The sequence below is a fragment of the Lithobates pipiens genome, unplaced genomic scaffold (assembly GCF_037356315.1).
Source record: "Lithobates pipiens isolate NorthernLeopardFrog02 unplaced genomic scaffold, aLitPip1_a1.2 Scaffold_8, whole genome shotgun sequence".
NCBI classification, from domain to species: domain Eukaryota; kingdom Metazoa; phylum Chordata; class Amphibia; order Anura; family Ranidae; genus Lithobates; species Lithobates pipiens.
In genome coordinates this window covers 487,943,649-487,966,415 of record NW_027507903.1, presented here as the reverse complement: position 1 = coordinate 487,966,415, position 22,767 = coordinate 487,943,649, and the positions used below count along the sequence as shown (strand labels likewise).

General features: G+C 43.9%; 1 protein-coding gene across 2 annotated transcripts in view; it reads left to right on the top strand.

Annotated features, from left to right (window-relative positions):
• ERGIC2 (ERGIC and golgi 2) overlaps window positions 1-21,770 on the top strand; it is a 23,699-nt gene extending 1,929 nt beyond the window's left edge. For both annotated transcript variants that reach the window (XM_077469001.1, XM_077469002.1), the window contains exons 2-14: window positions 1,345-1,514; window positions 3,094-3,202; window positions 3,735-3,781; window positions 3,865-3,935; window positions 5,010-5,050; window positions 5,421-5,522; window positions 7,089-7,184; window positions 9,466-9,521; window positions 10,235-10,333; window positions 17,042-17,139; window positions 19,025-19,187; window positions 19,796-19,875; window positions 21,655-21,770. In XM_077469001.1, coding sequence (XP_077325127.1) covers window positions 1,409-1,514; window positions 3,094-3,202; window positions 3,735-3,781; window positions 3,865-3,935; window positions 5,010-5,050; window positions 5,421-5,522; window positions 7,089-7,184; window positions 9,466-9,521; window positions 10,235-10,333; window positions 17,042-17,139; window positions 19,025-19,187; window positions 19,796-19,875; window positions 21,655-21,723 — 1,137 coding nt within the window. In that variant the 5' untranslated portion in view covers window positions 1,345-1,408 and the 3' untranslated portion in view covers window positions 21,724-21,770. The remainder of the gene's footprint in view (window positions 1-1,344; window positions 1,515-3,093; window positions 3,203-3,734; window positions 3,782-3,864; window positions 3,936-5,009; window positions 5,051-5,420; window positions 5,523-7,088; window positions 7,185-9,465; window positions 9,522-10,234; window positions 10,334-17,041; window positions 17,140-19,024; window positions 19,188-19,795; window positions 19,876-21,654) is intronic.
• Window positions 21,771-22,767: the final 997 nt, after the last annotated feature.

Sequence of the window (22,767 nt, the reverse complement as noted above, 5' to 3'; positions counted from 1 at the left end):
CTCTCTCTCTCTCTCTCTCTTCTCTCTCTATCTCTTCCCCCCCTCACTCTCTCTCTTCCCCCCTCTCTCCTCTCTCCTCTTCCCCTCCTCTCTCTCTCTCTCTCCCCACCTCTCTCTCTCTCTCTCTCTCTCTCTCTCTCTCTCTCTCTCTCTCTCTCTCTCTCTCTCTCTCTCTCTCTCTCCCCCCCTCTCTCTCTCTCCCCCCCCCCCCTCTCTCTCTCTCTCTCTCCCCCCCCCCCCTCTCTCTCTCTCTCCCCCCTCTCTAGCTGGTCTAGGCTATTGTGCACATCACTTGATCGGGCTCTAGTTAGTATTGGGGGAGCTGCACAGAGAAGGGTTTTTTTTTTACCTTCATGCATAGAATGCAAGGAGGTAAAAACCTTGTGCCTTTAGAACCACTTTAAAAAAGGGCCTAGAATTATTACTTTCACTCCGACATGAACGGCAATGTGTAGCGCAATCAACGTATTGGTGCGTAGGAGAAAGAGAGAGAGAGAGAGAAAGAGAGAGGGGGTGTCTGTGCATCTATGGGAGTATATTTGATTATAAATGCTTTGGTGAAACTTACATTTTTTTTTTTTTACACTTTTTTTTTAAAACCTTTTTCTTTTTTTTTCTTATGACATAGGGACAAAAAGGTGGCCATTGCTGGAGTATGGAGAAGTAATGGGGTGGCTGCACAGATAGTCAGTCATGGGATTGTCCAATTTACACATTACCAATGGCTGCAGCCACCCCCCTACTGCCACCTCCATACAACATGTAGCAGTTAAAGGAGTAACATTGGTTTCCCACAAATCTTACAGTAGCTGTCTTGTCGGGTGTCTGTAATTTCTGTATGATGACTGCAGCCCTGCACAGCTCCTCCTGTCCATGTGCACGCATCACTTCTTACATCCTGTTTGTCCCTGCTGGAGGTAATCAGATCAAATTTCTAGAGACATTTATTTGTCATTCTGTTTACATCCAAGACTCAGAAAATGGATGCTGGAAGTCCTGCCAGGCTGTGTATGATCTTTCCACCACCCTTTGCTCTCCCCATGGCTCTGATTTTAGTTTGAGTGAGGACATCTTCTCTAATAAAGGATCATTTAATTCAGATGATGGACAATGTAACCAGAGAAGTTGAAACGCCAAGGCAGGGGAGACAACCAAATCTCCCAGGTGGACAGGAGCAGAACTACTAGTATATTTCACTGTTGGAGCATCAAAGACATAAGAATCCAGAGGCCGACTCAGGTTATAAGGCCCCACCTATCCACCCCAACCCATACCGCCCCCCCCCCTCCAAAAATGATTTTGGGTGGAATAACCCTTTAAAAAGTTGTTACATTTTGTTGACAGATCTCTCCTGTGACGGTCATCACTGGTTGGTCGCTGTGGGTTCCAGGGGAAGGAGGTCAGAAACATGAGGCGCCTGAGCCGCAAGAAGACGCTGAGTCTGGTCAAAGAGCTTGATGCTTTTCCCAAGGTCCCTGAGAGCTATGTAGAGACGTCAGCGAGTCGGGGAACCGGTGAGTCGCATGCTGTTATGTGCTGTACTTCCTGACACTTCTAGGATGAAAGTAAACGGAACATTCAAAGCTAAAGTTTAGTATGTCCCCCCCCCCCTTTTTTTTTTTTTTTTTGGGTTGGGGGATACAGTACTAAACACATTAGGTATGTGTATCCTATTACCTGCTTCTGGTAAAAAATCTTCCTTCAATGTCTCTTCACAGCCACCTGGATACTGCCTTGATTGCCTGCCTTTCATGGCTGTAAAGATTAAGAGTAGCGGTTGCTACTGAGAAAAGTTGTGTATCGTGTTCTGTAAATGCGTGAGATTCTGTTATTTAGTGGCTCCTCCTCCATTTACAGAAGGTGATGCATTGTGGGAGAGTAGTAATACAAGTTCTTGGAATGGCGGGGGCGCAACTCAGCTTTTTTCTACAGCAGCCACTGCTGTTATCCATCACAGCACTTAAAGATATCCACTTAGGGCAGTATACGGCCCTACAGGGAAAGTGTTGCCAGAAACGGCTACCTGCAGGTAATGGGATACATACAGTTACACACACCTAGTGTGTATAGTGCTGTATCCCCCCCACCACCCAATAAAAAAAAAGTGTGTGTATATGTATGCATGCATTTGAACGAGTGTTGGTTCTTGCCCAAATGATACCGAAACCGATACTTTGCAGGGCGATCTGTGTCAATACAAAATGAATGGCCGCAATTTGCACTACGAAGAATCGCATACGATTTGAACAGGAATTCGATGCCATACCTGTCTGAATCACAACCTATTTTCCCCACCCCTCGTGTGTATGTAGAAAAGGATTGCTTTGCAATCTACTGGCCAGTGTAAAAAATTTTAGCACTCCGTGCATATCTCATAGCAAATCGGAGTCGCTGGATGAGATGTAGATACGGTCTGCCCCCAAGCTGACATCACTTTCACCCTATACTCACAGGATTCTGGAAACGTCTCCATCAGCCCTGTAAGCTGCTCCGGCAGCCCTGATTTGCTACCAGCGGCACACCAGGCCACCCTCGTAGATTATTTTGCATGTGGCCAGATATGTACTCTGAGTTCTAACATTTTTTTTTTTTAAACTGCACACTAGATGGCGATATAATACCTTTCTACACACACTGCATGCGATTCAGATAGGAATCGCACTGCAATCCTGTTCAAATCACATGCGATTCTTTGCAGTGCCATTTGCGCCAACTTTTTTTGGCATTAACACAAATTGTACCGCCAAATATCGATACTCTGTATCGCTGAGTACTTGACCGAAAGTATCAGTACTCGCCCATTAAAAAAACAGTGTTTGTGCATCTTTTCAACAGATTACTGCAGGTGTAGGTAGCCTCGGCACGCTAGCTGTGGCGAAACTACAAATCCCGTCATGCCTCTGAGTCGTGTCTGTATCCATCTTGCAATGCTACATTGGGACCTGTAGCTCTACTACAGCTAGAGTGGCAAGATTGCTGACCCCTGGCCTACTGTGTCATCTTCATTCAGCGGATAGAAAGCTGCTCCATTAGTAGATCATTGTTTTGCATGTCCCTTGTCTGACTCTGTGTCTCTTGTGTTTCCCATCCCAGTATCTCTCCTGGCCTTCACTTTTATGGGCATCCTGACGGTGCTGGAGTTCCTTGTGTATCGAGAGACCTGGATGAGATACGACTATGAAGTGGACAAAGACTTCACCAGGTGATGGAAATCTCTTGCTTTGCAACTGCGGCAGGAAATATTCACAGTCTCTTTAGGAGCTGCCCCGCATCCACGTGCACTGCATACAGTTGCGGAGCGCTAGTGCGGGGTTCAATGGGTTAAAGCGGATGGTGAGGAGAATGCAGATCATTCTTCAGAGACCAGCAATAGTGTGAACGAGCCCTAACAACATTGTTTGAAATATAACACAAGATGTATTATTTTAGCAAGGTCATTAATTAGTTTTATGGACATGTAACTGCTTCTCGCTTCTTTCTGCAATAAAGGCCAGTCTTTGGGTAAAAATGTCACAGGAGGAGGTCTAAAGTTTGTCTGTCTGGAACAATAAAGCTATTCATGTTAGAGTTTAGTAGGATGCCGCCAGCTTTTTTTTTTAATTCTCTCCTTTTTTTTATTATAATTTTTTTTTATTCTCTACATTAGTTTTTACGTTTTTTTTTTTTTTTTTCCACTGGCCTCATTTCCACGATGAGTGTTTTATACTTGTCTTTTTTTTTTTTTTTTCTTCCAGTAAACTTCGGCTGAATATTGACATCACAGTAGCAATGAGGTGTCAGTGTAAGTGTCTTGTTCTGCAGCAGGTGGCACTGTTCTGTCTTCTTTCTGCCTCCTCCTAATATAGTATCTCTTGTATTCCCCAGATATTGGCGCTGATGTCCTGGATCTGGCTGAGACCATGGTGACGTCATCAGAGGGACTGGTGTATGAGCCGGTAAGTGCAATGGTGTGTTGTTGTGTTTTTTTTTTTTTGTTTTGTTTTTTATTATTTTGAAAACTATTGGAGTCATAGAATCTGTTTAGTTACAGAACAAGGAGCATTTTGTTATGAGTGTAGTTATCTACTATATGCTGAGATGTCCATTTTGGATGAATGTGCACTTTAAAGCAGCCTTTCTTAGAGGGTACACGGAGAACCAATTCAACAGCGGTTAGTGGGGAAAATGCCCTTTTCATTGATGGTCAGAAAAAGCCCTACAGTGGTGGGCAGAATGGCACCAGTAAAGATCATTGGTGTCATGCCTTTGACTGGGACTTGAGGTGCTTTCCCTTTAACTGTACGGGCATAATGAAAGGGGAGGCCAATCAACCAACCACAGCTCAAGGAATCTCTAGCAAACTTCTGGAGGAAGTCTAGGGTTTCACAGAACCCTGGTTGAGAATGAATGCTTTAAAGCACACCTAGAGTAGAGCAACAGGTTCGCTTTATGGCCTCCACACAGCAGCAATTGCTCAACTTCATTACACCCTCCAGTGAATCTTATGGACATTAGAACTAGAAGACTTTGAGAGGGATGGCCAGCAATCATAGCCAAACAGGCTTTCCTGCATGCACAAGTGCTGGCAGGAAGGAAGCTGCACGAGGAGAAGGATCATCTTCTCAGTCTTCTGCTGCTCCTTCACTGTCCACAAGGCAGAGAGGTGACCATGCTACATCACTTGACAAAAAGTTAGGTTACCAACAGGGCTGTGTCTCATAAAATAAATAATGTATGCAGTATTTCTGCTCAGTGTTGACCTTTTGTTTTGGGCTCACAGGACAAGCAATCTGTTGTGCAAATTTTCAGTACAAGCATAGTCTACCAAAACAATAGAATCTCTGTGTGACTAATTTTATCATGACCTTTTTAGTTATTTAACATTTCTAGTGACTGTACTATCTAATCTCTTATAGCGGAAACGTGATTATAATTCTCAAAATCGAAATCTATAAATGCACATGATCATTTTTTTTTCTCTCACAAAGACCAATAAAACTCAACAGCTCTTTGTAAACCTCATTTCCCAGGTGCTCTTTGACCTGACCCCTCAGCAGCGGCAGTGGCAAAGGTGAGATGGGGGAATATGGAGCTAACAGGAAGGGCTATAGTTGGGTGTGTGTGTGTGGGGGGGATTTTGGGTATACAGAGGGGTGGAATGTGAAGCGGGCTGCGAGGGGGAAAATGTAGGGAAGGGCTGCATGAAGAGGGAAGTATTGGGAGAGGCTATTGAGGAAAGTATGGGGATGTGGTATAGCGGGGACTGCAGGAGGGAAGTATGGGGGTGAAGAGTAAGGGGAGGAATTGCATAAGTTTAGGTTGCTATGGGAGTCGAAGATCTGTAAAAAATGCAGGATGTGTATGGGGAAGGACTAAGGAGGGATGTATGAGGAGGGGCTGCTGAGTGATGTCTCATTAAGATCCCCTGTCTGTGTATGCAGGATGCTGCAGCAGATCCAAAACCGATTACAAGATGAAATCTCACTGCAGGATCTTCTCTTTAAAAGTGCTATGAAGAGCTCGGTCACCGCCCTTCCACCCAGGTGAGAGAACAACCATCGTGAAAAACTCATCAAAATTGGCATCCGAAAACCCATCATTTCTAACCATTTTATCTTCAAGCAGGTCTGTCGGGGAAGAACTAAGTAGATTGCCATTGTTGACAAAAAAAATGCTAGCTCCTGGCTATCTTTCTGAACTATAGTCTATATCAGGGTTTCTCAACGGGGGTCCTGCTGGTGCAGGTGACCAAGCAGGATAAGGAAAGGTTGCAGTGTCTGTAAAGAGGGTGGTGGCTGAGCTGGCAGAAATAGAGGCATTGTAAAACCTGGAAGATCTTCAGAGGCCTGACTATGCTTGTACCCAGTGAGAAAAGTGACACCCTCCTGTCCTCCATGAGGCAGGTGCAGCAGAGAAAGCTGCAAGGAAGTGGGGGAACACCATGCAGGACAAGTGTCTGATCCTCCCCTACAGGGCTGTTGCACGACCTGGCATGTGTGCAATCCCCAACAGGACAGAGGTTTGACCCCCCTACAGCTGAGTTTCTCAATTGTTGTTCTGCAGAACCCTAGTGTTCTGCAAAGGATCCCCAAGGGGTTCCACAACTGGGGTGGCAGGGCAAAGTGAGGAGAGAAAGTGTATTCGGGAGGAAGATGGTGGCTGGGTTGGCTCAAACAAAGGTAGTTTAAAGCCCTTGGGAAGTGCAGGGTAGGTGTGTGACTTTCTATATGGCGGGTAACTAACCCCCTGTAGGACAGTTGTTTGACCTCCTACATTGCAAATGTTTTAACTGGTATTTCACCACCGGAAATGGCAGAGCATGGTGAGGTGGAGGATGCTTTGTACAGCATGGTTTCTTAATCACTGGAGGTGGCACGGTGAGGAGAGGATGCATAATGTGGTAGAAACAGAAGCCTGGAGAAATGTGCAGGGTCCTGACTGTGCCCATACACTGTGAGAACAGTGATTTTATTTTTTTATTTATTTTTCCACCTACAGTAAGGCAAGTTTAAAGCCCAGAGGAAGTGAACCGAATACGACCCCTTCCCCTTACAGGGCACCCCTACAAAAGTGTATTTCAATCATTAATTCAGGGTTCTGCTGCTGTAGCTGGCAGAGCAGCATGAAGGGGATGTAATGTGTTGCAGAAATGGAGGCAGTGTAAAAACATGGAGGAATGTGCAGGGTCCTGACTATTTTGTATAAAAGGATTTCTCCCCTACAGCAGGGCAAGTGTCCAAGCCCCTTCTGCAGAGTTTCTAAACTTCAACCGGGGGATGGGGTTCTGCTGCTGGAGGTGGCAGAACAAGGAAAGGTGGTGGCTGGTCTGATAGAGACAGTTACAGTGAAAAGCATGGGGGAATGTGCAGGGTGGTCCTGACTGGCAGGAAGTGTGTGTGTGGGTTTTTTTTTTTTTTTGTTAGGTTTTTAAAAATGTATGAACGTAAAAAAACAAATGTACTGCTGACTGAAGACCAGTCTCCCTTCTAGCAGCAAGAAAGGGAGAAGCCAATTGGCCGTTGGGAGAGAACTGCTCCATGTCTGGCTAGACCATTTATATGTGAGGCCAAACATCCAAACTAACCATTTTCACCTGTGATTGATTGCAGGGAACACCCACCTACAGAGCCGCTGAGTGCCTGCCGCATCCATGGGCACCTGGAAATTAATAAAGTGGCTGGAAATTTCCACATCACTGTGGGCAAGTATGTCTATTTGTGTTGCATGTCACCAGAGGCAGAAAGGAAGTTATGGAGGGATTATTTTTGTTACTCTCAATGTGAATCAATGCCTGTCCTATATACAGCAATGATCCCACTTACCTAGTAGTACTGAGTAGACTAGGATTGGTTCCTAATGCATCAGATTGTTGTGTATTTTCCTATTTCAGACTTTCATTTGCTTCTGTCGCAAGAAAGTGGAGTGCCCAAACAAGTTTATTGTATCTCTTTTTTTTTTTTTTTTTTTTTTTCCCAATTCCTTCATTTTAAAAAAATCTTTATTTCATAAATAAACATTGCTTATAGGTTGCTTCTGTGGCTGTAATTTGGCCTTTCTAAGAAATGTTACCACCATCTGCATGCTTTTTAGCAGGCAGCTTTTAATTCTGGAGAGTGCAAGATCTGGTGCAGCTGTGTATGATAGCCAATCAGCTTCTAACTTCAGCTTGTTCAGTTAAGCTTTGACAAAAAAACAAACTAGAAGCTCATTGGTTTCTGTGCACAGCTGCACCAGATTTTGCACTCCAGTTTTAGTAAATCAACCCCAATATTTCCATTAAAGTAAGTATTCTGCATTTTGCACAGCAGAGTAGCTACTGGTCAGAGATGGATCATTGACTCAGTTAACCGGGATGTATTACAATATATGCAGAGTTTTGCTAGACGTATCTGAGAGTCTGTGGCAGTGTGCAAAGGGTTAATAGAGAATATTCATTGTTGGCATGTGGTCACAATGTAATCCTAAACTGCATTAAGGGAGCAGTCCCATGGAATTAGGGCTTCCGTTTTCCTATAGGTATTGCTGTAATGCACCATTGAATTTTCACTGCACAAATCATCTGGTGGCCCGAGAAACCAGTTGCTAAGTTATGTGAATGTGTAGGTCAAGTACTCCAGGAATATTGCACAACCTAGCACCCCCTGCACAGCTGCAGAAGATAATTTAGCACTGCAATTGCCAGTAAGGCTCTTCGTTCTGGTATGGATTTTAAAGGGAACCCCCACCCTCAAAAAAAAGGCATGCCAGACCCTTATCCGAGCACACAGCCTGGCAGGTCAGGAAAGGGGATGAGCGAGCTGCCCCCTTACTACTCCCCCCCCCCCTCAGCTACATGCCCTCAACATGGGGGGGTGGGTGCTTTTGGGCAACCACCCCAAAGCACCTTGTCCCCATGTTGATGAGGACAAGGGCCTCTTCCTGACAACACTGGCCATTGGTTGTCGGGGTATGCGGGCAGGGCTTAGAATCTGAAAGCCCCCAGATCCCGCCCCCACACCCTATGTGAATGAATATTGGATACCCCCTACCCATTCACCTGAAAAAAAAAAAGTGGCAAAAATAAAACTCATTACACGTGTTTCTAAAGTAATTTATTAAGGCAGCTCTGTCGTCTCCCCACCCTATGTGGATTGTACCCCATACTCATTCACATAGTGTGGGGGGGGGCCCCTTGTTTAAAGGGGGCTTCCAGATACTGATAAGCCCCCTACAGACCCCGACAACTAACGGCCAGGGTTGTCGGGAAGAGGCCCTTGTCCTCATCAACATGGGGACAAGGTGCCCCCACCCCCTTTTCTGATCTGTCAGGCTGTGTGCTTGGATAAGGGTCTGGTATGGATTTGGGGGGATTTTCTTTATCGGCATGGGGGTTTCTCCTGAAAATCCATACCAGACCGGAGGGCCTAGTTTGCTCTTGGAGGGGAACCCATGCAGGGTTTTTTTTTTTTTTTTTACATTGTGTGTGGAGTTCCCCATAAAGATTCATACCAGACAGTGCCTGGTATTGTCGAGAATTAAAGTCTGATCCCTGTCCATTGAAGTCGGACTTCAAGTTTCAGGGCAAAGCCAGATCCAAAGTGGTACGACTGTTGTGTCTTACCAGAGTGAACCCTGCCTAAATGCAGTAAAATCCCCGATGAGTTTAGCACAGCTGCAGTGTTTTCTGATTAGCGTTACTAATTAATAGAATTAATTACTCCATTACTCCATGTACCGATTTCCTGGGAAGGCCCTGTGTGTTCTGTTTCAATGGTTTTTATTATTTTGGTGAAACAATAAAGAACAGTCGGTAGAACAGCGAACAATCCTCGCTTGTTCCAAGTGTGTCACATAAACGAAAGAACAAACACACAAATGTTGGGCTTAATGCAGACAAGTGAAGATCCGACACGTAGGTTAGGTCTGTCCTGTGTGTTCTAATCTGTTGTCAGTGCTTGGCCAGTTCTTTGAACACCTCATCACTTACTTTTTTTAATCTATCTGCAGAGCAATCCCACATCCTAGGGGCCATGCCCACCTGGCAGCTCTTGTGAGCCATGACAGTAAGTATGATCTCTTATTCCCTTGGTTCTCTTAGTGTTTATTTCAAATTTGAGAATTACAGCCAAACTATTGAACAGACCTCCAAGCCCTACACCCTTTCAAGGTTAGCCAAAAAATTACCAATACGGAGCCCATAGTAGAAAGCTTCAAGACACCACTACTGTCTAAATATCTGCTTTCATAGGGCTTCCACAGAGTTTCAAATTGTTTTATAAAGAAAAAAAAAAATGTGCCTGACTCTTATGCAGCCATCGTTTAACAGAAACATTTTATTACAAAAATAGAAAATTTAGAAATCTCATGCTTCCTGAACAGCATTGCTGATTGGAGTATTGTAAAGGGGATTTGTTGGACTGCTGGAGACCCATATGTCTGTGCACTGTCAGAACAGAGGTCCAAATCTAAATATCTGGGCTGCCATTTCTGGTCTCTTGAAAATATTGGTTAACTGGCTGCTTCTGGTTTCTATACTTCTGAGGCGCAAGCCTGGAAGGAAAATGCAGTAACAGAAATTCAGATAGAATTTTAAATTCCTTATTTCTATTCTTGCTGCCTTCATAATATTGACTATTAAAGCCAAAATATGACAGCCAGCCAACGGGAGAAGGGGGGGTCAACTATTGTCAACATTGGTCCCTGAATTTCTCTGACAGGTGCACTTTTAATGTGAAAACTAGATCTGCTGATTGCTTGTGTCCCTTCCCTAATTTAGGCTACAATTTCTCTCATCGTATTGACCACATGTCCTTTGGTGAACTCATGCCGGGAATTATAAACCCCCTGGATGGTACGGAAAAAATTGCAGAAGAAAGTAAGTGGATCTTTCTTTTTAATAAACAAATATTTTGTCATCTGCTGTACCACAAAAAACTTTTTTTTTTTCACTCTTTGAGCAATAAAATAAGTATGCAACAATTCCTAAATATGAACTGTATTTAAAGAAACACCCACAGCAATGTCTCTGGCTTGCTTCTTTTTCCAACACCAGCAAATCCTCCTTGAACAGAATGACGGTCATTCTGCTCATTGCCTGTGAGCTCAGCCCACGCCTACCCCCAGGGGTCACTTCATCACGTAGGATGCGCTCAGAGTGTTTCAGGACTGAGCTGCACTCACGCGTCATTACGTGAGTGACGCTCAGTCCTGGGAGACTTTGTGTCTGTCATGGCCAGGCACTGCATTACCTAATAAAGGCCACTAGATGGTGCAAGCACACATCTAAACAGAACACTCCTGCATAGGCAATAAAAATGGTAAGTTGTATCCTAAGGCTCATATCAAGCTTGTGAATGTTTCTCAAGTCATCTTCCAGGACGGCACACCTGAGAGATGAGAGGCTCCTCCCTACAGGAAACACAATCAATCGACAGCTGTTTTAAGTCCCCACCCTTCCCCTTGATCCTCAGTTTTTGATTGTGTTTCTCCCTACACAGCGAAACTGTTTGTTTTTTTCCAAATGACCCGAAGCCTGGGGCTGGTGGTCTCCCCCTGGGAGCCGGACCACAAGCCTGGGAAGCCTCTGGGTCTGGTAGGATATTCTTGTCCTTCCTGGGGGGTTCCCCTATCTTTTCCTCAGGGCGGGCAGCAGAAATTGGAAGAGCCCCCCTGAGAGCTGAAGGACCCTGGGTACAGTGGTGTACCCAGAACTTCAGGGGCCATTATCCTGTCTCCCCCCTCCTTACCTGTACAGGTGGCTGTTCAGACAGGGGTGCTGGCCATCGGTTCTTTCCAGGGGGCTTGTCCCCGACTCCTGGGTCCCCGGTAGCTCGCGTGGGCTGCCGGAGAGGGCGTGGCAACAAGCACCCGCGTCATTTTCAAACTTCGGGAAAATGGCAGCGGCGTTCTTACCCAGGAGGGAAGGCTGAGAGTCAGTAGGAGCAGGCGCCCACATCCTCCTTTCTCTAGAGCAAGGAGGCACCAGTTTACTACGGTGGATGTCTGCCTTAACCACCTCAGATATGAAGATGGGAATGAGGAATGGAAGGCATTGCCCCCCCCCCCATGTATATAGACTGACTTCCCTATGGGGACAGCAGTTGGGGGGGGGAGCACTTTGGCGGCTATCCTCCTTGCGTGTGGACCATAAGGATGGAAAAGCAAGCCCGCTGGCTGTGGCAAAAAGAGGAAGACGACAACGGTGAGTACTTTACTTTCCTTTTGCCGTGGGAATTTAGCTGCAAAATCCCCAATTCCAGCCAGAGGGTTCCTGGGCATTTGAGATCTCACCTGGGGTCTGGATTCAAATAGCCCTTAAGCTTCTGCTAAAAACACCAGCCGCAGCTCCCTCTTACATCAGAGAAGCTGTATGGTGGACAGGTGGTGCAGAGGAACGAGTGTGCCTAAACCACCTCAGATGAGAAAGAGGTAGGTAGGCCATTGCTCCCCCTTCCCCGTGTATATACTGACTGGTGCAGTGCAGAACCTGGGGTCGGGATACAAATAGCGCAGACGCCACTGCTAAAACCACCAGCCACAGCTCCCTCTTACAGCAGAGACACTGTGGTTATCGCAGCAGTAGGTTGCCAGCCTCTCCCTACATGCCCAGTTGTGGTACATTTAGTAGGGATGAATATAGCGTACAGAGGGGACCTGGTAGATACAAAGTTACTTACAGGCCAGGTATACCACTGAACAGGTTATTAATTGGGCAGTGGTTGGTGGATTCAGAAGCTCCCCTGGTCAGCAGGTGCACTAGGTTACTGGCCCTACTAGCCCAGCTGCTAGGAATCTGAAGTTGCTTCACAATGTTTAAAAGCTGACCTAACATTCAAGGATGGGCAGAGACCAAGCTACTGTGTGGCACAGTAGGGGTTCCCTTGTCACAGATCCTCCTTTTGGGGCTATAGTTAACTTTCATAAGCTCCAACCTCCCACTCCACCTTTACACTGTGTTTATATTATAGTGTAGGAGGTAAGAAGAAACTTTTTTTATTGGTTTGGGCTACAATCCACTCAGTGGCAGATCTAAAGGCGATTCACCATAGATCGCTCCCTACATCCTTTTAATTGAGGATTTTCTGTGCAAACCTATGCAAGAGCTACATAATTAATTGTTTGAAGCCTGCAAATAGCTATTTACCTCCCAGGCTAAACTGGTAACCACCTCTTCTAGAGAGGTCTTAAATTGGTCTCTAGGGCTGGGCTCATTGAGACTTTAGTTGCTAATCAGCACCACCTGGATATGTGCTGGCTAGCGTTTGCTCAGTCTATGGAGGTAAGGTAGGACAACAACTACTACTAATAGTAGGGTGTCCAACCATTTTAGGATCTGTTCCTTCTCTGGTGGTGAAGGTTTAGTATCTACAGCCCAGGCTATGCCTATGAAATAAATTGCCTGTTGGTTATTTCATAAAGGGATAGACCATGACTCCTCATTGGCTGCACACCAGTAGACCTCAGTAGTGAAGGTTTGTGCTTGCTGGGATGATTTTATGGCACAGCAGAAATACACATTGAGATTTGTGACATCTCTGCTTATAAGGGCTATATTGCTGTACATCAGAAATGCACTGCACTGAAGCTTGTTTGCTGTCCTTTATATACTAAAGGTACTGCTTTGTTTGGCTACAGATCAGAAAAATACAACAGTGAAGGTGGTCTGTACTTTCTGGTTTTGTGTTGCACAGCAGAAATGCACATCATTGAGTCTGGTGACATCTCTGCTCATAATGGTTATATTGCTGCACATCAGACATACACAAGATTGAGGTCTGTCTGTGGGGCTTTGTGTCCTGTTTTACTGCCTTGTTGGTTACTTATCAGAAAGGCAGCAGTGAAGTCTGATGGTCCTGATTTGCGTGGCGCTGTGCTGATTCAGACAGTGCTATTAACAGCAATGGCTGCCGAGTTTAAACATGCGATTTGACATGTTGAGTCGCATGACAAATCATTTCAATATGGATGTGCTATCTCTATTCATAGTGTTTTATTGTTGCACATCAGATTTATACAGCATTAAGGTCTGTGAGGTTTTGTGTCCTGTATTACTGCCTTATCAGAAAGGCAGCAGTGAAAATTGATGGTTCGAATTTGTTGGGCTACATAGTAGAAATACAAATTGAACCCCTGCCAGGTGTAGTACATATACTGCCTTTGGTAATCCATGTAGCACCACAAAGTGGTGTTGTGCTGATTTTAGCCATGCGATTTGACATGTTGAGTCGCAAGGCCAAATCGCTTCAATATGGATGTGCTATCTCTATTCAGAATTGTTATATTGTTGCACATCAGACATATACAAGATTGAAGGTTGTCTGTCCTTTTATGTCTTGCATATACTGCCTTATTGGCTGCATATCAGAAAGGACACAGCAGTGAAGGTTGCTTGTCTTTTTCTGTTTTTGTTTTTGCTGCTCAGCTGAGAGACACATTGAGGATGGTGGCCTCTCTGCTCAGTATTGGTATATTACTACACATCAGACATACACAAAGATTGAATGTTTGTGTCCTGTATGTCCTATATTTACTGCCTTATCGTTTGTAGATCAGGCTAAGCAGTGTTTCTCATGGATCTACCTTTCTGCATCTTAGGGATACACAGCAGGGGTTTGTTGGCTGCAATCCTCCAGGGAGTCACAGCATTGGGGACCCCTTACTTGTTCGACCTGAAAATTGCTATTTGTTTTTTTCCCTGCGACCTGTGTAATCTTGAGGTCTGTGGATCCAGGAATCAGGGACTGCTGGTGTCGCACAGACACAAATGGTACCCATTGGAAGCCATAGTATATGACTTCTCATGCGTCTTGCAGTCCCAAGTCGCAGGTTGGGTCGCACGGGGGTGGGAACCCTAAACTTATCTGTCCCTTCTGATTGAGGTTTTGCTACACAGCAGGAATACTCATCATGGCGTTATTGTTTTATTTTGCAGCAGACCAGAAAGATTGCAGCTGTAAAGGCTGTCTGTCTTTTTCCTCAGTGTCTGCTTTTATGTTGTTGCACAGCAGAAATACTCAAGATTGAAGCTTGTTGGTACTTTCTGTTTCAGAAAAACACAATGCTGCAGGTTGCTCGTGTCCTTTCTCAGTGTTGGTTCTATCTGAACTACACTACAGAAGTGCATGACAGAAAGGATTGTCTTGTGTTCCATATTTTTCCCTGTGGCATAGCAGAAATGCACAACACGGGAGTTGGTGTTCATATTAATCTTATAACTGTGGTGGTTTGTCAGAAATACACAACATAGAAGTTTGGGTCTTTCTGTCTTTATAGCCTTGTTTTGCTGTACATAGGTAAAGCACAACAGTAAAGGGGGTTCCTGTCCTTTCCGTATTTATATATCAGTTATGACCTAGCTAGCTGCACTAAAGAAATACGCAGCATTTAGGGTTTGCTTGAGTCTTAATGTTTTTACGTCTTGGCAGCACATCAGAAAACCAGACTATGAGGACTGTTTGTCTACGTTGAGGTTCAGATTTGGGTCTCTTCCCATATTTGATATATTGGTTTAGCTAGTCACACTCAGGCACACAACATTGTTGTCTATGCTTGTGTCCTTTCTGTCTAAATCTATTGTGCCATGCCCACAATCTATGATCATTTTATTTGTGATATTATTAATGCATGTATCACCTTTTTGTATTTCAGCCTTCTTTTCCATGGAGGGGCCAGGAGTTCGGGCTGCAGCTGCCACATGTCAGAAAACCTTGACCACTTGCATTCAGGGATGCCAGAACCATTTCCTAGGGTTGAAGCCCTGTAGGGTTATGGGACACTGGAGGAAGGGGATAATGAATCGCCCTGTTTAGTAAGAACTTGGAGAGTTCTGTTCAGAGGAGTATTAGGGCCTGAGGATGAAGTATAAAGATGTATACCCGATCGAATAGGTTTCGGCTCGGTGCATGGCCTTCATTTTGCCCTTTTAGCAAAACTAGACATAGCAATATGGGTAGTCTACTCCTGCTAGGGACTTTAATCTCCTGAAGAAGGCTCTCAGGCGTAAGTAAGGACATAGATTGGGCGTGCCTTAAACCCAGGGTTCAAGCTTCTGTTAATCTATTTCCCTTAAGTAGGCTTCCCTTTAGTCTTTTGCTGACATAAAGATAAAAAGGAAGCAGTTTTATTTCCCTCAACAGGATAGTGTTAAGACAGGCCCTCTTATTGATTAATGTAGTGTCCTTGTCTTACACAGGTCTCTTATTTATCTTTTTAGTGGTTCTAAGTAGCACCTACAGGCATAATAGGCCATGGTTGTTAGATGTGTGAGATAGGCAACATTGCTAACCTACAAGTTTAACATGTTTTCTGATTCCATTTTTAAGAGCCCATTTCACCTAGATACTGCATCTGAAGCGGAAAAGGCAGGAACATCTGTGGAGCAGACCTGCAGATCAGCCGCATGATCCAGCTAACATGCCTTCATCAAGCATATGAGCGTATGGAGTGGAGGTAAAGCTCACTGCAGAGCCAAGGTTCGCCAAGAGGGTTTTGCAGTGGCCCCACCCTAAGGTAGGCCTGAGGTACTTGTTTATCCTCTCAGGTGTGCCGTCCTGGAAGATGACTTGAGAAAAGTACCAGTTACTTACCGGTAACTGTCTTTCTGGGAAATCTTCCAGGACGGCAGGCCTACTTCCCGCCCGTTGGAGGAGGGAAAATTCTAGAACACTAGAAGGTGAGTACCTATGAGGAATGATTTCCCTTGTGAACCTGGTTCAGGAGTTACTTCTCTACAAACTGAGGATCAAGGGGAAGGGTGGGGACTTAAAACAGCTGTCGATTGATTGTGTTTCCTGTAGGGAGGAGCCTCTCATCTCTCAGGTGTGCCGTCCTGGAAGATTTCCCAGAAAGACAGTTACCGGTAAGTAACTGGTACTTTTCGTGTCGGCCAGACTAAACAACAAGGCAGAGAAACTATCCACTTGTTACTATAATATCACTCCTTAAATTCAGCATACTGTCCCTTGTCAGAAAGAAAGTCCTTTCTCTGCCCTCTCTAGTGATCTTGATGCTGTTCATCCGTCACTATCTGTAATATCAATAGTGTAACGTTGGTATTTGGATTACTAGCATGCAGTGGTAAGCAGCTGGAAAAGTGGTGCTTTCTGATCATGTGTTTTTTTTTTTTTTTTCTGGCACCTATGAAAGGTGGCAGAAAGGACTAATATCAGAGCTGATCCTACCAGCCAAACAAGAGTGACCTCCAGTAGTCTAAAATTCTGTAATAAGGGGAACTACTCAAGGTAGCCTTAAAGCCTCACCACCAGCCATGGGTGCCAAGGCTTTAGGGCACTCATCCTCGCTCCAGGTACACACACTGAATGTGATTGATGGTGCAGCTTTTTTCACTTTTGGTTTGTGTATTTGGAACGAGGATGTGTCCCTTGTAGCCTTGTCACCCCTGGCTTGGAGATGTGGCTTTAAATAATGGATTATGGTTAAGCTCCTCCTGGAGTGAAATCTGTTCATTAAAAATGGGCAATTTGGCAGTAGTGAATCTTCTTTTTACTTGACTTCAGGAGTCTACCCTGCACTGAAGAAATGATGTCTGCGATTGGAATTCCTAAATGTTTTTTGGTTTTTGCAGGTAATCAAATGTACCAGTATTTCATCACCATTGTCCCAACCAAACTGCACACCCGCAAAGTTTACGGAGACACCCACCAGTTCTCGGTGACAGAAAGGGTGAGTCTGCAAATTATATGGTTCTTCAGTTAGGATTTTATAGTATAATCAAAGAATTGGAAGTAAAAAGTTTACATGTCCACCATTCAGATTGTACTTTCCTTATTTCTGTAGTAAAAAGGTGCCAGAGTATATTAAAAAAATAAAATCTGCATCTCTGCAATTGTTTATGAATATACATAGAATATCATGTTTTAACATTATTTTTTTTTTTTTAGTTTTGGTTTATTTTAACATTTTTATGTTTTTTTAACATTTTTTTTTTAATTTGGTTTAACCTATGTGCCTTATTGATAGGACTGCATCTTCTTGTTGTATAAGCTTAGCTGCATGCTCCAAAGTTTGAGGGCAGCTGTAATGGACTTGATGGGGGTTGAACCAGGGAACTCCCTGACTGCATATTCACAGGCCCTGATACAGGGCCGCTTAGAAGGCACCATAATGATTTGGGGAGCAGGGTATCTGATCACTCAAGTTATAAAGAAGAATGAAAATTGGCCATTGGTCCCCTCTAGGACAGTTTTTTTTTTTTTGGAAACCTTTCCTGAATTTATCAAATATATCAAAAAGCATGTGTATAAGGCCACCTTACAAACTGGTTTAGCAGACCACACTTTTAACTACAAAAGAAGACATCATAGAGACTAATACATTTTCTAGAGTAGGCGTCACTAAATGGCAGACTGCGGTCCGGACACAGACTGAGTGACAGTCTAGTCCGGACTGCAGCCACAACCAGCAGCTTGAGTGGACTCCTCTCCTCCCGCCACTGCAGCTATTAATTGCTTCCCTGTAGAGCAGTGGTCATCAACCCTGTCCTCAGGGCCCACTAACAGGCCAAGTTTTATGTATTACCTTGGGGAGATGCAGACTAGAATACTGCAACCACTGAGCAGCACATGATTTCACCTGTGATGTATTTTAGTTATTTTGCAAACCTGGCCTGTTAGTGGGCCCTGCGTACAGGGTTGATGACCACTGCTGTAGAGGGTGGGAGGAATGGCAGTGTGAAGTGAGTGGGGGAGGGGGCACGTCTCCTCACACAATTGTTCAAAGAGGGTAAACTGTCTGGAGGCGGAAGGAAGTTCAAAATGTGTTGGAGCTGTAAGGCACTCTAGAAGTCTAGATAATAGCGGCTGCTCCCTGAAGTCAATGCTGATGAGGGCCAATGTGTGGATCCCAGAAAATGCAAGGCTTGGTATCATTTCTAGTCTAAAAGTGCACGAAATGGGGGGGCCCCCGTTCAATCCAGGAGAGAGAAGCAAGGTTTCCACGCAATGGGGTAAAGGGAGAGTGCCAGGGTCAAATGCATTTTAAAGTTGGGAGAAAGGTCTGCAAAGCACCAGGCTGCATGACGCAATGGGACTGCACTTTGGGATTGCTTGCTCTGTGGCCATAGTTCAAATGTCTACACCAGTCAATAAGTCTCCCCATATGGGCTGCCTGATAATATTTCTGTATATCAGGTGCCACCGTGGTATTTAGGCAGAGTCAAGAGTCGTCATTGTAGCCTAGGTCTTTTGTGGGCCCAAATAAAGTAAACTAGCAGGAGCGTTAATTTGTTTGAGAATTTCGAGGGTATACGAATTGGCAATGCTTGAAAGGGACATGAAAATTTGGGTAAGATTGACATTTTAATGATGTTGCATCTCCCGAACCAGGAAAAAAGGCCCTGATGCCATTTGCAAAGCAAGGTCTTCTAAAGGGAGTCCCTGTTGGGGTGAAATTAATTATACGCTTGGAGTTGTTGATGGGTAAAACATAATAGAAGAATCTAATTGGTCATCATGGATGGCAGAATTACCTTGCCTCCATTTTATTTGGTAACCTATGTTGTGCACACTAATTACAGACTCGCTGACGCTCTGTCTGTCTTCCCCTACAGGAGCGTGTGATCAATCATGCTACGGGTAGCCACGGCGTTTCTGGTATATTCATGAAGTATGACATCAGTTCCCTGATGGTGACAGTCACAGAAGACCACATGCCACTGTGGAAGTTCCTTGTGCAACTCTGCGGCATCATTGGCGGCATATTCACCACCACAGGCAAGTTTGAGGTTGCATTTTGAAAATTGTAGTCCAATTTCCAGAAAGAGACAAAAAAGACACAAATTTAATGCAGTGCTGTATGAAGTAATCCTTTTTAATGTGTTTTGTTAATGCAAACAATGTGAGTACCTGAATCTAGGTATCAGTTTCTCAGTCCCTTTTACAGGAAGGTGAAACAGCACAAGGAGCCAATCGTATTTTGCAGTTCAAGGGGCAGATAGGGGGAGAGAACAGGGTGACAGACATGAGCTCATAGTGCTGCTTCTGTTACTGTCCAGTCAGAGGGTGGGGCAGGAACCTGTGGGTGTTAACTGCAGTGGATAAAAATCAGGTTGGTACCTGGCTAGAGGAAGTAGAAGCAGGAGAATGGAGGCTATTTTTGTCACTCTGCTCTTTAATTGCTATCAGCATGCTGCTTGCACTGCATCACACCTGATTGGCTCCTTGTCCTACTTCTCTCGTTCCCAGTCTGAGCTTGTCTGTATATGGATGGTGGAAGGCTGATACCAAGTGCTCACACATGACATAATAGAAAAAAATGTGAGTGGAGTTGCATGAATGATAATGTCACTCTCTCACTCACTGATGCTTCTCCTTGGTTTCAGGTATGATCCACGGGTTGGCCGAGTTCTTCGTGGACCTTGTATGCTGCCGTTTTAGGCTGGGAGCTTATCGACCCATTGAAGTAAGTTCAGACCTTATGACCCCACATGAAAAATTGATTCCCCAGCCTTTGATGTTATGGCAAAGCCACTTGCTGCTAAAATATCCAAGATAGACAGTGATGAGGTCGCATCTTTTGATTTTGATTCCTGTTGGCATATTTTAAAGACTGGTGTGTTTTATTTTTTTGGTTTTTGTTTTTTATTTTTTATTTTTATTTTTTGTTTTTTTTTGGCACATTTTGTTTACTTGTGAAAATCTGTATTTTTTTGCTAAAAAGCAGAGGCCCTAGAAAATAAATTGATGGGTGTTGACATTTTTTGTTGCATAGTATTTGCACATCGGTTTTTCAAATGCAGTTTTTTTTTTTTTTTTGCAAAAAAAACAATGCATAAACCAATTTTTTGGTAAAATCTAAGTTGATGTTACGCTGAAATTAATATATACCAAACCTGTCACGCTTTAAAATTGTGCACACCAGTGCAACTGCAACAAAAATGTAAACTTTACTATCCCTAATTGACACTTTACAGGTTACCACTTTAGATTTACACAGGAGGTCTGGTGCTAGAATTGCTTCTCTCGATCTGACATTCACAGTGATACCTCACGTGAGGGACTATTGCTGTTTGAGTGCGTGTGGGAATGACACGTGCAAGCTCCAGGCTCCTTCAGAAAAAATAAGTCAGCAGCTACCAATACTGTCTTCATCCCAACCGATTATTTTTTATTTTTAATCGGCTCTTGGGTGCTGCTGCCGCCGCTATTTCTTGTAAGGGAAACCAGCAGTGAAGCCTTGTGGCTTCACAGCCGGCTCCCTACTGTTCAAGCGCACTGCGCTTTGTAAATGGCCCAGCAATGAGGGGGGGGGGGGGGTTTGGGGTGTTAGAACTTCCAGGTGACTTTGCCTATTAAGCCATTTTTGTTGATGGAAGGTGGCACATGAGTGGAATGCCCCATAAACACGGTCAGACAAAAGTTACCTGAACTTTCGACAGTCAAGAACACAGTGACGTACAGCAAACCGAGAAAAGTTCAATGCTTCCGAGCATGCGTAGGAATTTTGCGCATCAGAATTTTCAATCGGAACTTTTTCCGTCGGAAAAAGAGAACCTGCTCTCAATCTTTTGCTGGCAGAAATTCCGACAGCAAAAGTCCGATGGAGCATAAACACGGTCGGAATTTCTGACCAAAAGCTCACATTGGACTTTTGCTGACGAACTTTCCGATCATGTGTACGGGGCATAACAAATAGATTTTTGATATATACATTTTAAAGTGTTTGCAACATGTCTCACTGGCTAGAGATTATCTAAGTAAATAATTGTAAATTTGTGGGTGGAAATATTTAACTGGAAATCCTTCCAGTAATGGCACTTCCTGTTGCAGGCTGACAACTATCGTCAGCCTACTGTGTATGTTCTTTCCCATGTGGCCCTGGGGAAGGAGAGTCCATAGTGGCCCTCTGTCTTACAAACAGAAAATTAAAGTTGGTGAGAGAAAGGAGAGAGTAGGAACCTAATTATTTAGTGGCTGCAGCACTATTTGGAAAAAAAGCACTCCGTATTGATGCATGGTAAGTAAGATATGCAAGGCAGTGGCATAATGTTGTTATCCTGCAACAGGTAGTGCTATTACTGGCAGGATCTCCAGCTGACATTTAGAGAACATTGATATTGATATAAACATTGATATCCTGAAGCTATCCAATGCCCAGACCCGCTTTCTGTCTTTTTTTTTTTTTTTTTTTCCCTTCAGCAAAAATTAAACTTAATTGTTTTTTTGTTTTTCTCTTTGCTAGGAGAACCACGCACACAACATTTCCTCAAACCACTGCTCAGAGATTTTGCAGCCAGACCCTCCTCTGTAAATGATCAGGACTTTTGTTATAATAAACATATCTGGTGTTTTTATAAATGTGCTGTATTTGGTGTGGGTTGTCATTGTTGGGTAATGAGTGATTTGCTACAACGATCTGAAGAAAGAACTGAAAAATCTTCATACATGGTTATGTTTTTATATTTTAAAGCTGAACTCCTGGATGCTCTGAAATTTTACTTTAAACCTCCCTACCTCAAACACAACAAAGACCAGTAGTTTATTTTTTCAGTTCTTTTAGCTTAAATGATAGGAGATCCTAGTAAGGAGAGGGTATAGTGGCCACCAGTCTTGCAAACCTCAGAGTGAGCCATGGAAAGCGGGGAATAAAACACAATTTTCAGTGACTACAGCGCTATTTGAAAAAAAGTACTCCATGTTGATGCAAAGTGAGACATGACATTTAAAAAAAGTTATTTTAGACATCAGTATAAATCTGTGGTATTCTGTTCAGTGGTGTCAAGGGTATCAACTAAAATTGTATGCTTTATGTACCATTGGGGGTGATTTACTAAAACTGGAGCATGCACAATCTGGTGCAGCTCTGCATAGAAACCAATCGGCATCCAGGTTTTATTGTCAAAGCTTAATTGAGCAAGAGTTTGAAGCTGATTGGCTACCATAAACAGCTGCACCAGATTTTGAGTTTTACTAAATCTCAGTTGTCACCACCTTTCGGAACGTTTAAGGAAGCCTTCTGAAAATCGAATTGCAGCATAGAATAATCTGCTGGGCAATTCAATTCCTTGGTTCTAGGAGACTGATATTGTGTGGCCAAGCATAACCCAAATGTAGCCTCCAGACCCCTTCCCCGTCCTAGATCATCTCAGCATTATTTTCCTTTTGCCTTGTTCTTGCAGTGAGAAATTGAATTTTTTTACTCCCTAAGATATCATCAGCAGAGTTTATTATTATTATTATTATTATTATTATTCAGGATTTATATAGCTCCAACAGTTTGCGCAGCGCTTTACAATATGAGGGCAGACAGTACACTTACAATACAAATCAATATGGGAGAGATCAGAGGGCTCTG